Source organism: Gouania willdenowi, chromosome 1 (genome assembly GCF_900634775.1).
Source record: "Gouania willdenowi chromosome 1, fGouWil2.1, whole genome shotgun sequence".
NCBI lineage: Eukaryota > Metazoa > Chordata > Actinopteri > Blenniiformes > Gobiesocidae > Gouania > Gouania willdenowi.
The window spans coordinates 10,726,528-10,739,907 of NC_041044.1; the positions used below are offsets into that span (position 1 = coordinate 10,726,528).

Genomic DNA, 13,380 nt, shown 5'->3' on the forward strand with positions numbered 1-13,380 from the left:
CTTTAAAGAGAATCTTTGAAATGTTAAACCTATAAGCACACATTGTTTTAGAAACACTACAAAATTACTTTAAGGATTTCAAAACATTAAAAATCCTAAGGATTTTCTCTTCATATGAACAATGGTGCTTTTTATTTATGAAACCAAGGCTCTGTAGAGGAGTTGTGATTTTTTTTTTTTTAATGTTATTTTTGTTTCTTTATCTGGTCTTGCTGAACACTAAATAAGGCACTAATATCCTGATAAAGACTCAAAACCACTGACTTTATAGCGTGGAGTTTTGCCCTAAATTATGAACATGGAAAGTAAGGTTGCATGATTTTAGCTCAAAACAAAATATTATATTATATATATATATATATATATATATATATATATATAGTGGGGCAAAAAAGTATTTAGTCAGCCACCAATTGTGCAAGTTCTCCCACTTAAAATGATGATGGAGGTCTGTAATTTTCATCATAGGTACACTTTAAGTATGAGAGACAGAATGTGAAAAAAAAATCCAGGAATTCACATTGTAGGAATTTTAAAGAATTTATTTGTAAATTATGGTGGAAAATAAGTATTTGGTCACTTCAAACAAGAAAGATCTCTGGCTCTCACAGACCTGTAAATTCTTCTTTAAGAAGCTCTTCTGTCCTCCACTCGTTACCTGTATTAATGGCACCTGTTTGAACTAGTTATCTGTATAAAAGACACCTGTCCACAACCTCAAACAGTCAGACTCCAAACTCCACTATGGCCAAGACCAAAGAGCTGTCGAAGGACACCAGGAAAAGAATTGTAGACCTGCACCAGACTGGGAAGAGTGAATCTACAATAGGCAAGCAGCTTGGTGTGAAAAAATCAACTGTGGGAGCAATTATCAGAAAATGGAAGACATACAAGACCACTGATAATCTCCCTCGATCTGGGGCTCCACGCAAGATCTCATCCCGTGGGGTCAAAATGATCATGAGAACGGTGAGCAAAAATCCCAGAACCACACGGGGGGACCTGGTGAATGACCTGCAGAGAGCTGGGACCAAAGTAACAAAGGTTACCATCAGTAACACACTACGCCGTCAGGGAATCAAATCCTGCAGTGCCAGACGTGTCCCCCTGCTTAAGCCAGTGCATGTCCAGGCCCGTCTGAAGTTTGCCAGAGAGCACATGGATGGTCAATTTGGTCAATTTTTGTTATTGACCAAATACTTTATTTTATATATATATATATATATATATATATATATATATATATATATATATATATATATTAGAGGTGGGCATAGATTAATTTTTTTAATCTAGATTAATCTCACTGTAATCTTCAAATTAATCTAGATTAATCTAGATTAATCTAGATTAAAATGGGTAATTTTAATTCTCCCAAAGGCATGCAGAATATGTGTGCAACCCAAATAATGACTAAAAGGAAGTCTTTGAGAATGGGTTTATTAGACCAGGGGCTCATTTCCTGTTTCCAAAATGCATCACAAACTGATTGAGAAAGCAGTTCTATTATAATAAATGATGATGAAAATAAATCATGTTCAATAAGAAGAACTTGTGCCTACTAACTGTTTATTCTGTTTAACATTAATTTTGAACTGAACATAATAGGTCGTGATGAAGTGATTACCGTCACTAGATTTGTGTCCATCAGTCCAAGCTCTATTTCTCCTTCCACCAGTCACTCAGGCAGACCAGCTTGTTGACATTTTCTGGTGACAAACTAGATCTCCTCTTCTGCACAATATGGCCTGCTACAGAAAAAAGTCTCTCGCATGGGACAGTTGTGGCAGGAGTCCCCAAGTATTTACGGGCAATGTGGGCCATCTTACCATAGACAGCAGTGTGCTCTGACCACCACTTCAGTGGACACAGATCTAGACTGGCACTGGGCTCTACCTTGTACCTCTCCACAGTATTGTCTTCTGGTGTCTCCTCATCTGAGTCTGAGTCTGATCCCATCAGTAGCAGGGCTGTTTTCTTCTTGGGTGGCTCAGGGTTCTCCTCCCTGAGTGGCTGCAGAGCAGGTTCTTCTCCCTTCACCAACTCCCTTAGCTGTGCCCACACTGACTCCCTCTCTGCTCTGGGCAAGCACTTGAGGTCCTTAAATCGTGGATCTAGAGCAGTCGCCACCTTTGATGAATAAAAATAATAATTATTGATTGATTGTAAATTTCATTTTCCAAATCTAACCTCCATATTTCCTCATGACTCATTCATCTATTCATTGACGGATCTGCTGGCTTAACAGTCTATAATGGTCAAACAATGCAGTTATCTTCTGGTCAGTCTGACATACCTTAAGCAATTCCAGGTTTATTTTCTCCCTCCGCTGGTTGAGGTCCTTGGTGAAGGCAGCCTTGAATCGTAAAACATAGGCAGGATCATCATCAGAGATCTTCATCGCGTGCTGGAGGTGGCACAGGGCAGGTAGAACCGCAGAGCAGGATACATACTTATCCCCACCAAGGAGATCAGTGATATACCTACACAGACAGACAGACAGACATAAACAGAGTAAAAAATAATTAATGACTGATTCATTTAACTTAGATTACACATTTTTTTTTAAAGTTCTTAATCACATTAAATTTAAGGGCACGTGTTTATTGAATAAAAAGTGACATTTAAAAATAACTTTTATGCTAATTCATGAACACGCTATCTTTGTAGACCCTACCTGCATGGCTCCAGCAGTTTCTCTAGCTTTGCCAACTTCTCATAATCAGCATTTGTTGGGAGGGCCAGATTGTGCTTCTGCTGAGACAGCGTTGTGTGCAGTGCATCTTTGTTGCGTCTCATGCGCTTGATCATCTCAAGGGTGGAATTCCACCGTGTTGGGACATCTTGCACGAGTGGCTCCTGAACTTGTCCAAGGGAGGCTTGCTGGACATTCAGCTCGTCTGAGTTGGCTGGACTGTGTTTGAAATGTCCGACCACTTTGCGGCACTTGGCCAGTGCACCATCAAAACCACCCGCCTGAAGTGACATTACAATAGCTCTCTGTACAACATGCGCCACACAAGGCAAATGTTCAAATGGCAGTATCCTCCCTGCTGCCACCATATTAGGAGCACTGTCTGTTCCAACAGTGCTGATTTTGTCAGCAATCCCCCACCGATTAGCGACGTCAAGAAACTGCCTGGCACACGCTTCAGCAAAGTGACGCTCTTCTGTTTTCATCACACCTAACGGACAAAAAAAGTAGAGCCGAATAATGCTGCCTTCAAGTGCTATCGTAATTATGGTAAATACCAAAAACCGACATCGAAATTGCACTACTACTCGTAAAAAACTAGCATCATCAAGAAGCAAACATAATGTGGTGGTAATTCGTTGTGTCCTGGTAAGTAATAGATTAAGTCAGGGGTCTTCAACGTTTTCCAGGCCAAGGACCCCCAAACTGATGGAGAGATGGAGCGGGGACCCCCTACTTATATATATTGTATAAAATTGTGTTTTATATTAAACTGGTCCTATAGTGCCATGTATAAATGTACTATTGTGCATTCAATACAAAGACATTCAAAACACACAGGTTTATATATTCTTGTTTTTAGTTTAAACATGTGCAAGGTACAGTGAGTAGGGTGGCCATGCCACTGCCATTCATAAACATAACATAACATAATAAACTGATACCTGCCAAGATCAACAATGTCTGTCAAATTGCATGTAACAACATTTTGCATAAAAGCTGTTCAAATGGACATTTTTGTTCAACATAAATGTGGAAACGAAAATTATTGATGCTTGTTAGTGCCACTGGCATGCGTAAACATATGTTATCTTGCATACAATACTGAACTATTAACATAATTGACAGATTCATGTTTTAATTTTAAACATACATGTAGTATGGGCAGTGAATCCTCAAACCAGCTATGGATGGCATACATTACTCACTAATGTATGATGGGACAGGTGAATGAACCAGTGCCCAGCTTGAAAGAGCTCCTGTGTGTCACTGAACGTGTGCATTGCTGACTGAAAGACATCTTCTGCCTCCATTTATCTGTTCACTACAGTGTGTTGGATTCATGTTAATGTGTATTTAAAGACATTTCAATTTATTGAAAAAATTGCGGGGGGGAATATTAAAAAATGTCTAATTATTTTTATTATTATTATTATTATTATTTTTTTTTTTTTAAATGTCTAATTAACCAAAACTTTCGCGACCCCCCTGCAGTACCTCCGCGGACCCCCTAGGGGTCGCGGACCCCCTGTTGAAGACCCCTGGATTAAGTAATTCAATTAAATAATGTAATTTAAATTCACATGACGTATCTTACCTAAAGCGAAGGAGTGAAGTTCCCAGCTGGCATCGATGAGGTGTACAGTAACGCCGAGGTAGTTATCGTTGTTGACAGATGTCCAATGATCCCCCGTGACTGCTACCCACCTCGCCTCGACAATCTTCGCATCCTTTGCGGCTTTCTTTGCGGCGTACTGGTCATCTATTCTCCTCATAATAGTTCGCCTCGCAGGTAGCTTGTAAGATGGGTCACCTGTGGCAGCCTGGAGAACGAGCTCGAGCCCATCATCTTCAACCACGCTGATGGGCCGGCAGCTGGTGGCAATCCACTGAGTGAGGAGATTCGTTAGCTTGGCTGATAGAGCTGTGCTGATGGGCTTGCCTCGGTTGCACTCAAACATAGTAGTTTGACGACGACTCTTCCCTTGCGCTCTATCAGCGCTTGACCCGGCATTAGCTAAGGGATGCTTTGCATTTAGGTGGTACTTTAGACTGGTAGAACTCCTACAATAAACTAATTCGGCATTGCACAAGGTGCAAACAACCATTGACTTGTCGAAGTTTCCATTGGGAAGCGTTTTAAAAATAAATTTTCCCTGAAGCAAACCCGGTGGCTTCATAGCTGCATCCATGTTAGCATGTCACGTTGGATGTGGTAATTTACACAGGTTCGAAGACTCGTTATCCTCCCCTACAGTGCAATTCGGCTCCGTACTGTATACATCCGCGCTAAAATATCAAGGTGAAAGACATCATAGCTTGCGTAGTATAGACCCAGCTCCCAACTTTGAGAATAGATTAACGGCGATATTTTTTTTATCGCCCGATAAGAGGCTCGCGTTAACGCAGCAAGTTAACGCCGATAACGGCGCGCCATTAATATATATATATTTAAATTAGAAATATTCTTCACGCCAAATTCACACTTAAAAAAGAAGAGGTTCGTAATATATCGATTAATCGTGCAGCCTTAGTGGAAGGTGATACCTGTAGTAGAGTTTAGATCGGGCCCAAAAAATACAGCCAGACCCAACCCAACCCCGCGGGCGTAAAGCCCGACCCGAGCCCAACCCATTAACGTAAATTATAGGCCAGAGTCTGAAGCAAACCCGAGGTAAATTGTTTTTTTATTGAACGTATTGCAGCCGGTAGATTAGTATCAGGGTGCCTCGGGGAGAGAGGAGGGCGCACACACACTCACCGCAGCCCAAAAGGTATTGTAATGATGTGACTCGAGCCAGTATCGCAGTTTTACAGGCTTCAATTGAGGTCGTAGTAACACCAAAAATAAACAAACACAAAGAACCGTCTTACACCGTTATACACTCACTACCGTGGGAACAGAATTGTTCCCTCTTTTCCCCGTTTACGCCCAACCTTTCCCCAGCCTCCCAGCCAATCCACACTCAGAACACATGTAAACATAGACTCACATTGGCAGAGAAAGCTGCTCGTAACTATGATGCCTTCTTGGTCATGGGAAATCTCAGCATCAGTTAACTACTGAATACACACACGTGGAACATAACCAGAACATAGAACCCAGTCTCTTACAGTATGCAGACCAGACCGGGCGGCCCGTGCGTGGAGCGCAGACCTGACTGAAGCACGCAGTCATATTTGTTCCCTGTGCCCCAGCAGCAAGTGAGGAATGAGCAAAATCAGCAAATAATATTCAGTGAATGTGAACGCTGAACAACTAAATGCAATACAACGCCGGCAATATCCCGTCCCACTGCTAGCAGAAATCACTTTAGAAATGATACCACAACAATATAGAAGCATTTTTGTGTTTATTAAAAAATAATATTAATGTAATAAAGAGTTAAAAAAAAGTTAAAAATGAAGCCCGGCCCGTCCCACCAGCTGAACAGGAAAATGAGGCTCAGGCTCCAGTCTCTTCAGGGTTGTGGGTGTTGGCCGGAGCATCTCCCTTCCTCTCCATGCTGAGTGTTTCAGACGATACTCCAGCAAGCACTTGAGATTGTACTGTTGTCTTTCTCCACATCAGAGTTTACTGTTAGCCTTGTTGTTGTTGAGTGAATTTGGCCAGCAGATTATTCTATCTGGCTCCTGCACCGGCACATTGCCTCTCACAAGATTGACATTGTTGTCAATTCCTCCTGGAGTGAAGCCAGTGCAGAGTGATTGTTGTTGTCGAAGTAATCCCTCAAAGTTAAAACAGTAGATAGTAGAATTAGACTCAGTGTGTTGTCATAGTCAGAAGTTGAGTTTCAGCTGTCAGTCAGCTCACAGAGAAGGTGGTTCTGCCCATCAGAGAGGGGTTGCACCGCTGTGGAGTTGTGGACCGGAAGTAGTTTTCAGATGGTGTTCAGCCAGCTGCAGGCACAGGTGGTTGGATGGAGAAGGCAGGAGGCTGGGTCAGTGTCCAAACAGAGGGTCCACCAATCTGTAAACAGAGCAGAAACAGGCTGCACAAATCTAAACATTATTTGTGTTTTTCAATACGCTCTATGTTTGACACCTTAACTTTCCTTTATATATATATATATATATATATATGGCATTTTAATGTGTAATGTGGAGGAAAAAAATACATAAATAAAAAAAATAGAAACAAACACACAACAGTAGACAAACACCAATGGAACAAACACATTGTTACGCCCCAGTCTTGGACGCAACATAAAAATGTACATACCACAAACCTGACACGCATAGCACAAGCGACAAAATTTAGTCACATCACATTTTAAACCTGGCCAAAATAAATGGGGTAGGATACAATTGTAGGTCTTACTAATCCCTAAATGATCTGCAAAATTATTATGCCCTAAACTAAGAATTTGGGAATGAAATTTCTGTGGAACCACCACTTGTCTAACGGACTCCCAGCCCACACTAACAGATGAGGGAGGACACCAGTTGCGCATTAACACACCATCGTTAATGTTGTACTTCCCTGCACTGTCAGGTGTAGTGCTGGCAACGGATGAGAAACAACTCACCAGAGACGGGTCAGTCTGTTGCGCTTCAATAAACTCTGCTCTGTTAACAGAAAAACACATTAGCCTCAGCAGGCATTAAGTTTTCATACACAGGCTTTTGATTTTCTTCTGGTGATGTTTTTGTTGTTTTCACATCATTTAACACATCATCAGAACACAGGAATGAATGAATCAAACAAATCCATTACATCACCAAATTTGCGTGTTTGTGCACGTGTGACAGCACAAGCTGGGAACATCAAACTCAGCTTGACAGCAGCAGGAACAAAAACACATGACCCAGCAACTGGGACTTCAATCACTTCAGTATTCGAAAAAAAAATTTTCCCGGCCAAATTGTTTCCTAGGATCTTGCCCACTCCCTGGACAGGCAGTACAGATTCGTACTGGACCAGAAACGAGTGAAGAACGCAAAAACACATTGTGCAACGGAGCTCTCAACACACTCATTTGAACTCCCCACACTAGAGCATTGGAACGCAAAAAGAATCAGAAGAAAAAGGCAATATTGACTGCAACGTCAGAGACTGAGTTGAGCCCGCATCGCGTAATATTGTGATTGGCACCTGTCCTTCCTCCTCTCCCGTCATAGAGACAAACCCTTTGAGAATGAAAGGCCAATAACCTTCATCCACATCATCCATTCCATCAGGGACAGGAGAGCTAAAAGGCTGAAGAAAATTCACGCTTTTTGGGCTCTTCAGTTTCTGTGCCTGCTCTTTACGCTGGAGCACAGGGCAATCAGCAACCAGATGGCCTATCTCATGACAGTAAAAGCATTCCTGATTGATGGAAAACACTGCTGCATAACGCTACGGACTCTTGGGTGGGTTTTAAAAATGTTTACTAACGCCGACAATGTTGCACTGAAGGAAAAACCCCACAGTGCTTCAGTGCAAACTCATCCGCGCACACAGCAGCCTTTGAAAGGGAATCAAGCTTTTGCTCATTTAAATGAACCACAATTTTTTTTGGTAAACATGTCTTAAACTCCTCCACCAAAATTAATTCATGGAGCTGAGGAAAGTTTATGACCTTACTAGTGGCGCACCACTTATCGAACAATACGGCCTTCTCACGGGCAAACTCGACTTAAGTTTGGGTGACAGATTTTTCACATAATTGAAATCTCTGCCAGTATGCCTCAGGGACGAGCTCACAAGCTCTCAAAACTGTGGCTTTCACCACATCATAATCAAGGCTTTCATCCACTGATAAAGATGCACATACCTCCTTGTAAATTAGTGGGGAAACCTAATTTACATTGCAGTAATCAAACATCTTTGGGCCACTTTAGAGTAGCGACAATGTGTTCAAAAGCATTAAAGTATGAATCCACCTCACTCTCTCTAAACGGTGGCACCAATGCAATGTGTCTGCTGATGTCAAACTGTTCATGAGTGGAGTAGTGGGACAGTGTTGTGGGCGGGGATTTACGGGCTGATTCGAGCTCCATCGCCCTTATGGAGATGCATCAGCTCAACCTCTCGGGTTTTTGTCTGCAACTCTACATCTTTCAGGCGGATAGTCAGCTTCAGCTCCTCTGTATCACATCCCGCCTGTAAGAGGGCCATCGGATCCATGCAACGTCCCAGAGCGGCTGCGGGAGCCTCTGCTTCAGTTGTCACATGGTCGTTGACAGTGTCAGCAGACGTAGCAGCCTCCGCTTCCACTTCCTCATCTGACACATCAGACTTTGCCGCAGGCTCCGGCCTCAACACACCCTTCTTAACCAACTTAGTCACTGCACACAGTTTGATCTGTGTATCACTATAAGTGACGCTAATATCAAAGACACTTGCCACCAAAAACAAATCAGCTTTTTTACACTTATCCAATTTTTCTAAAGTAGGATTCTGCACAAAATCATCGAGATCAAAAGCCATTTTCTTTTTCTTTTCTTTTCTTTTTTTTTTTTTTACCACAAATCTGTCCACCAAACCTAACTCTGGCAGGAGAGATGCCAGCGCCTGCACCAGGACCAGCACAGGCCCGCACGGCACCACGATACAACACCCTCCACATGGAGGCGCAGCATCGCCCACCCCACAGGCAAAGGCCACAGCCCCACCACCAGCATCCCGATCTGACAGGAGCCCCCCAACACCCAACCTAACGGCAGAGCAGGCACAGAGTGAAGGCAGAGGAGGGGGGAGGATGAGACGGGGACAGAGAGCAAGAAGAAAGGGTGGCAGAGAAACACGCAGGCCCCAAGGGCCACCCAGATGCGCACGGAGGGGGCAGGATAGCAACATCAAACAGCCCAGGGACCACAAGAACACCCAAAAGGGAAGCACGCCCGCCGCAGAGGCACCCAAAACACCCTGGCAATCTGATAGATTTGAGGGGGAAATTATTTACCATTAATGTAGCATTAGCATTAACCTAGCAATAGCATTAACGTAACAATAACCTAGCATTAGCCCAGTTAACCTAGCAACAGCATTAACATATCAATAGCATTAATGTAGCAATAATTTAACATTAGCATTAGCGATAACTTGGTATTAGCATTAGCCTTGCTATAAAAGTACTCAGGGGGTCAAATTTGCGATCAAATGCATGGTGGTATGATAATATAATAATAATAATAATAATAATAAAAGCAATTATGATAGGGTCCTTCTGGCCTTTGGACCCTAATAATACATTTTGTTAACAGAAAAAGCAATTTCTGTAGTTGTCATGTTTCATTTTGTGAAATGGCCTTTTGGGGTTAGATTAAATAAATTGTGTGTGTGTTAGGAATGTGTGTGATTTTATCGTTTATAATTTATCGTCAAAAATATTCTCACCGGTAAGAATATTTCATCCCACGATATGAACGATAAATTCCCATGTCGGAAGTTAGCGAGGGCCACCGCCCATTTGTCCCTCAATTTAGCCAAGAATGCTCATAAAAACCTTGTTCCACAGGCCAAAACTGCCCCTGTATGTTGTAAACTTATTATTCTCTGTAGCAGAACAATGTTTACGGGAGCTCCGCAGCGAAGCCTTCGCGGCCACGGTGTGCACCACGCCTCCCGCCCTCAGCTCTCACACCCTCTCGTTACGGCTACCTGAAGCTGCCGAGCTGCTATACATCATGGACTGCTACTTGGTTAAAACCAGACAACCATCCAACAAAGTGAACTAATCCAAGTTCCTCCGTCATGTCCATGATGAACCCGTAGCAACGATTATAAACTGGAAACTCAACTAAAGCTAACTATGCTAAGCTAACACACCGACACAGAGACTGGGCTAAGAGCTAACACTAACCACTCCAAATAAGGAATAGGCCAAGTAAAAAGAACACGTCTTACTGTCATAAAGCCACAGAGAGCCATCGATTTGTTTATGGTCAGATTTAACACTTGTTTGGAAGGATTAAAGCTAAACATGTCACGTTGTGCGAAATAAATGTTAGAATAAATAATAATGTAACTATTCATCCATCCAAACTTGTGAAAAGCAATATTTTTTAATTATATTTCACATGTCCACAGACAAAACTGGTCCCATTAGACTAATGTAACTACTGAGATTATTACACCAAAATATATTAAATGATTAAATAATCAGCTTGATCTGGTTTAATTATAGGAAATCAGAGAGTTATTTATTAACCATAACTTTATGTAACTCATAAGATGAATGAAACAAGATTCAGCAACAGTAAAAACACTGATAGTTATTTTTGCTTTTTTTTTTTAGAAAATAATTTCATTTTAAGTGAGGAAATAAATTATTTTTGTACAATAACACTAATAGAGTGATCCGCATGCACTAATATATTCCATAAAACGTCAGCGTGCGTGCGCGCGCGGTGACCTCTACAATCCTTAACCTCTTTCTCTCTTTCCTTCTGTACTCTTCCAGTAGTTCTGAGTTGGTGTAAATTTTCACTTGCTGACTGTCTTCAATGAAACAGGACATTAAGGAAAATACCAAGTTAGTTTACAATATTAAAGTTTATAGTTAGGCTAATTAAAAATATAGTTTGTATGGTTAAATTCTCATTACCGAAACACAAGTTCTCTCTACCGCAACTGGACTTAAATTGTTGCGGTAAATGAGAATGGTGTTTTGGAGGATGAGGAGCCATAGCATGTTTTGCTAACAATAGCAAAGCCACATTGACAATCAATCAATCAATCTTTTATTTGTATAGCGCCAAATCATAACCAATGGTATCTCAAGACACTTTACAGTAGAGCAGTCTTAAGGACGGACTCTTCATTTTATGGATACACACACATGCATATATACGTATATACATATACATATGTATCCCACAAAATAACTATGCAGTTTTGCATTGTTTACTATAGAACCAGAATTTAAATTAATAGGCTTCTTCTTCATTTGTATTATTTCTTTATTTATTTAATTCAAGATTTATTGTTAGTTAAATTGCATTGTTTTGAATAGTTTATCAAGGGATTCTTTTGACAGTGAAAAATAAAAGGAAAATAGTAGAGTATTTTCTAGTGTTACGGCAGAATTTGCGGTTGACCTCATTTGGAAACATGATTTATTGCTCTGGTTGAATGATGGAGTCCAGTCGGAGCATTGATGGTTTTATAAAAAAGATTTATTATAAGATAAAATAAAAAGGAGTAAAGAAGAAGCTTCCATCCTGAAAGAATGAAAGACAAAGGCTGGTGGCAAAGCAAAAATGCAAAACCCGTTCAAGACCCGTTCCAACGCTCTGACTAACAGTTTCAAAGCTTAAGCTTTTTATATAGATAACAGCAAAGTTCCACTCTGGGGTAAGGAGGAGGGGAGAGTCAGATGCCCAATAGTGGAAAGATTTGAGGATGATGAAGACGTATATGTTATGAGGAAGATCTGGCGCCACTCTTATCTCCTTGATAGTGTGTGTGTGTATCTGCATGTGAGCAGAGACTCTGGCCTTGGCAAAGACTCTGTGTTGCACTGTGTACGATCTGTACTGTTTAATCATGATTCAGCTGTTCAAAAGTGTAAAGAGTAATGGAGTCATCATGTATTAAAACATGACAAATTGTACACATGAACATACATTTGACGATATGATGATGAATATAATAATTGCCATAACACTAGTTTTTTCCCAAAAAAAATTAAAGGAATATTTTTCAGTCATTTGTCTACAGTCCCATTTTATAAAATAAATCATGAGAGAATCGTATCGTGAACCCAGTATCGTGAATCGAATCGTATCGGGAGTTGAGTGAATTGTTACATCCTTAATATATATATATATATATACTGTATATACACACACATACACATTTCAAATTATTGTTTTATTTAATTTGTGTTTTTTTTAACATACATATTTTCCCACATACACATATATATACACACACACACACACAATTATTTTACCTTTCAAATAGTGCTACCTTAACTACACCGAGTGGAGAATTATCCTTTCAATATTAACTCATAAATCACCTATTTTATTTTATTTTTTCCTTTGTTTTTTTTTTTTTTTTAATTTTGTTTTATTTTATTTGATTTTTTTAAAATTTAATTTAATTTTTCTTTGTGGAGCCAGGGGGTGATGTTAGAATCCCTAAACAGTTGGCCATCGATGTAAAGCTTGTCTACGACTAGTTTGGAATTTCGGCCTCTCTGTCGGTTTTCTTTGAAAATAGGATACAGTTTTTTGACGTTCATTTATTTCTCGAAGGAATTGATCATTCATGCCGAATTGCGTACTTTTAAGTTCCCGACCTTTACTTTTAACCTGGATTTTCTGTTGAAAGTGTTCAAACTTGGCAATGATAGGGTGTGGGTGGTTACCTCTACGTGGTCCGAGACGATGGACACAGTGAATGTTTTTCACGGTTTCTGCCGGGATTTTAAGCGCAGACGACATGAAGTTTTTCAGCAGAGCCTCTGGGTCGTCATCGAGGGTTTCTGGGATGCCTGAGAATATCACGTTGTCTCGCATACTGTGAGATTGGATATCAAGGACTGTCTCTTTAAGAAGCTTGTTTTCTTTTTTCAGCTCTTTTACCTCTGATGTCACCGCAGATAAAGCCGAATGGATATCGTGATTGTCTTTTTATAAGTCCTGAATTTGTTGGTAGGCAAATTCCAGGATGGTCTTCATTTCCTGAAAGTCCTGGTGCAGTAAATCGACCACACCCAGCCTCTTATTGATGGATCTCTGTCTGAGAC

The 13,380-nt window shown here is 40.8% G+C and overlaps 2 protein-coding genes across 5 annotated transcripts in view; one reads left to right on the forward strand and one right to left on the reverse strand.

Moving 5' to 3' along the window:
- The window catches only part of LOC114465918 (bromodomain-containing protein 4-like), a 119,792-nt gene that overhangs the window by 5,494 nt on the left and 100,918 nt on the right, over positions 1-13,380 (forward strand). The window lies entirely within an intron of this gene.
- LOC114463555 (zinc finger BED domain-containing protein 1-like) lies at positions 1,660-4,656 on the reverse strand. The gene is made up of 4 exons (XM_028447231.1): positions 4,293-4,656; positions 2,678-3,185; positions 2,297-2,483; positions 1,660-2,130 (listed from the first exon to the last, which is right to left on the reverse strand). The coding sequence occupies exons 1-4, from the start codon at positions 4,654-4,656 to the stop codon at positions 1,660-1,662; spliced, it is 1,530 nt and encodes a 509-aa protein (XP_028303032.1).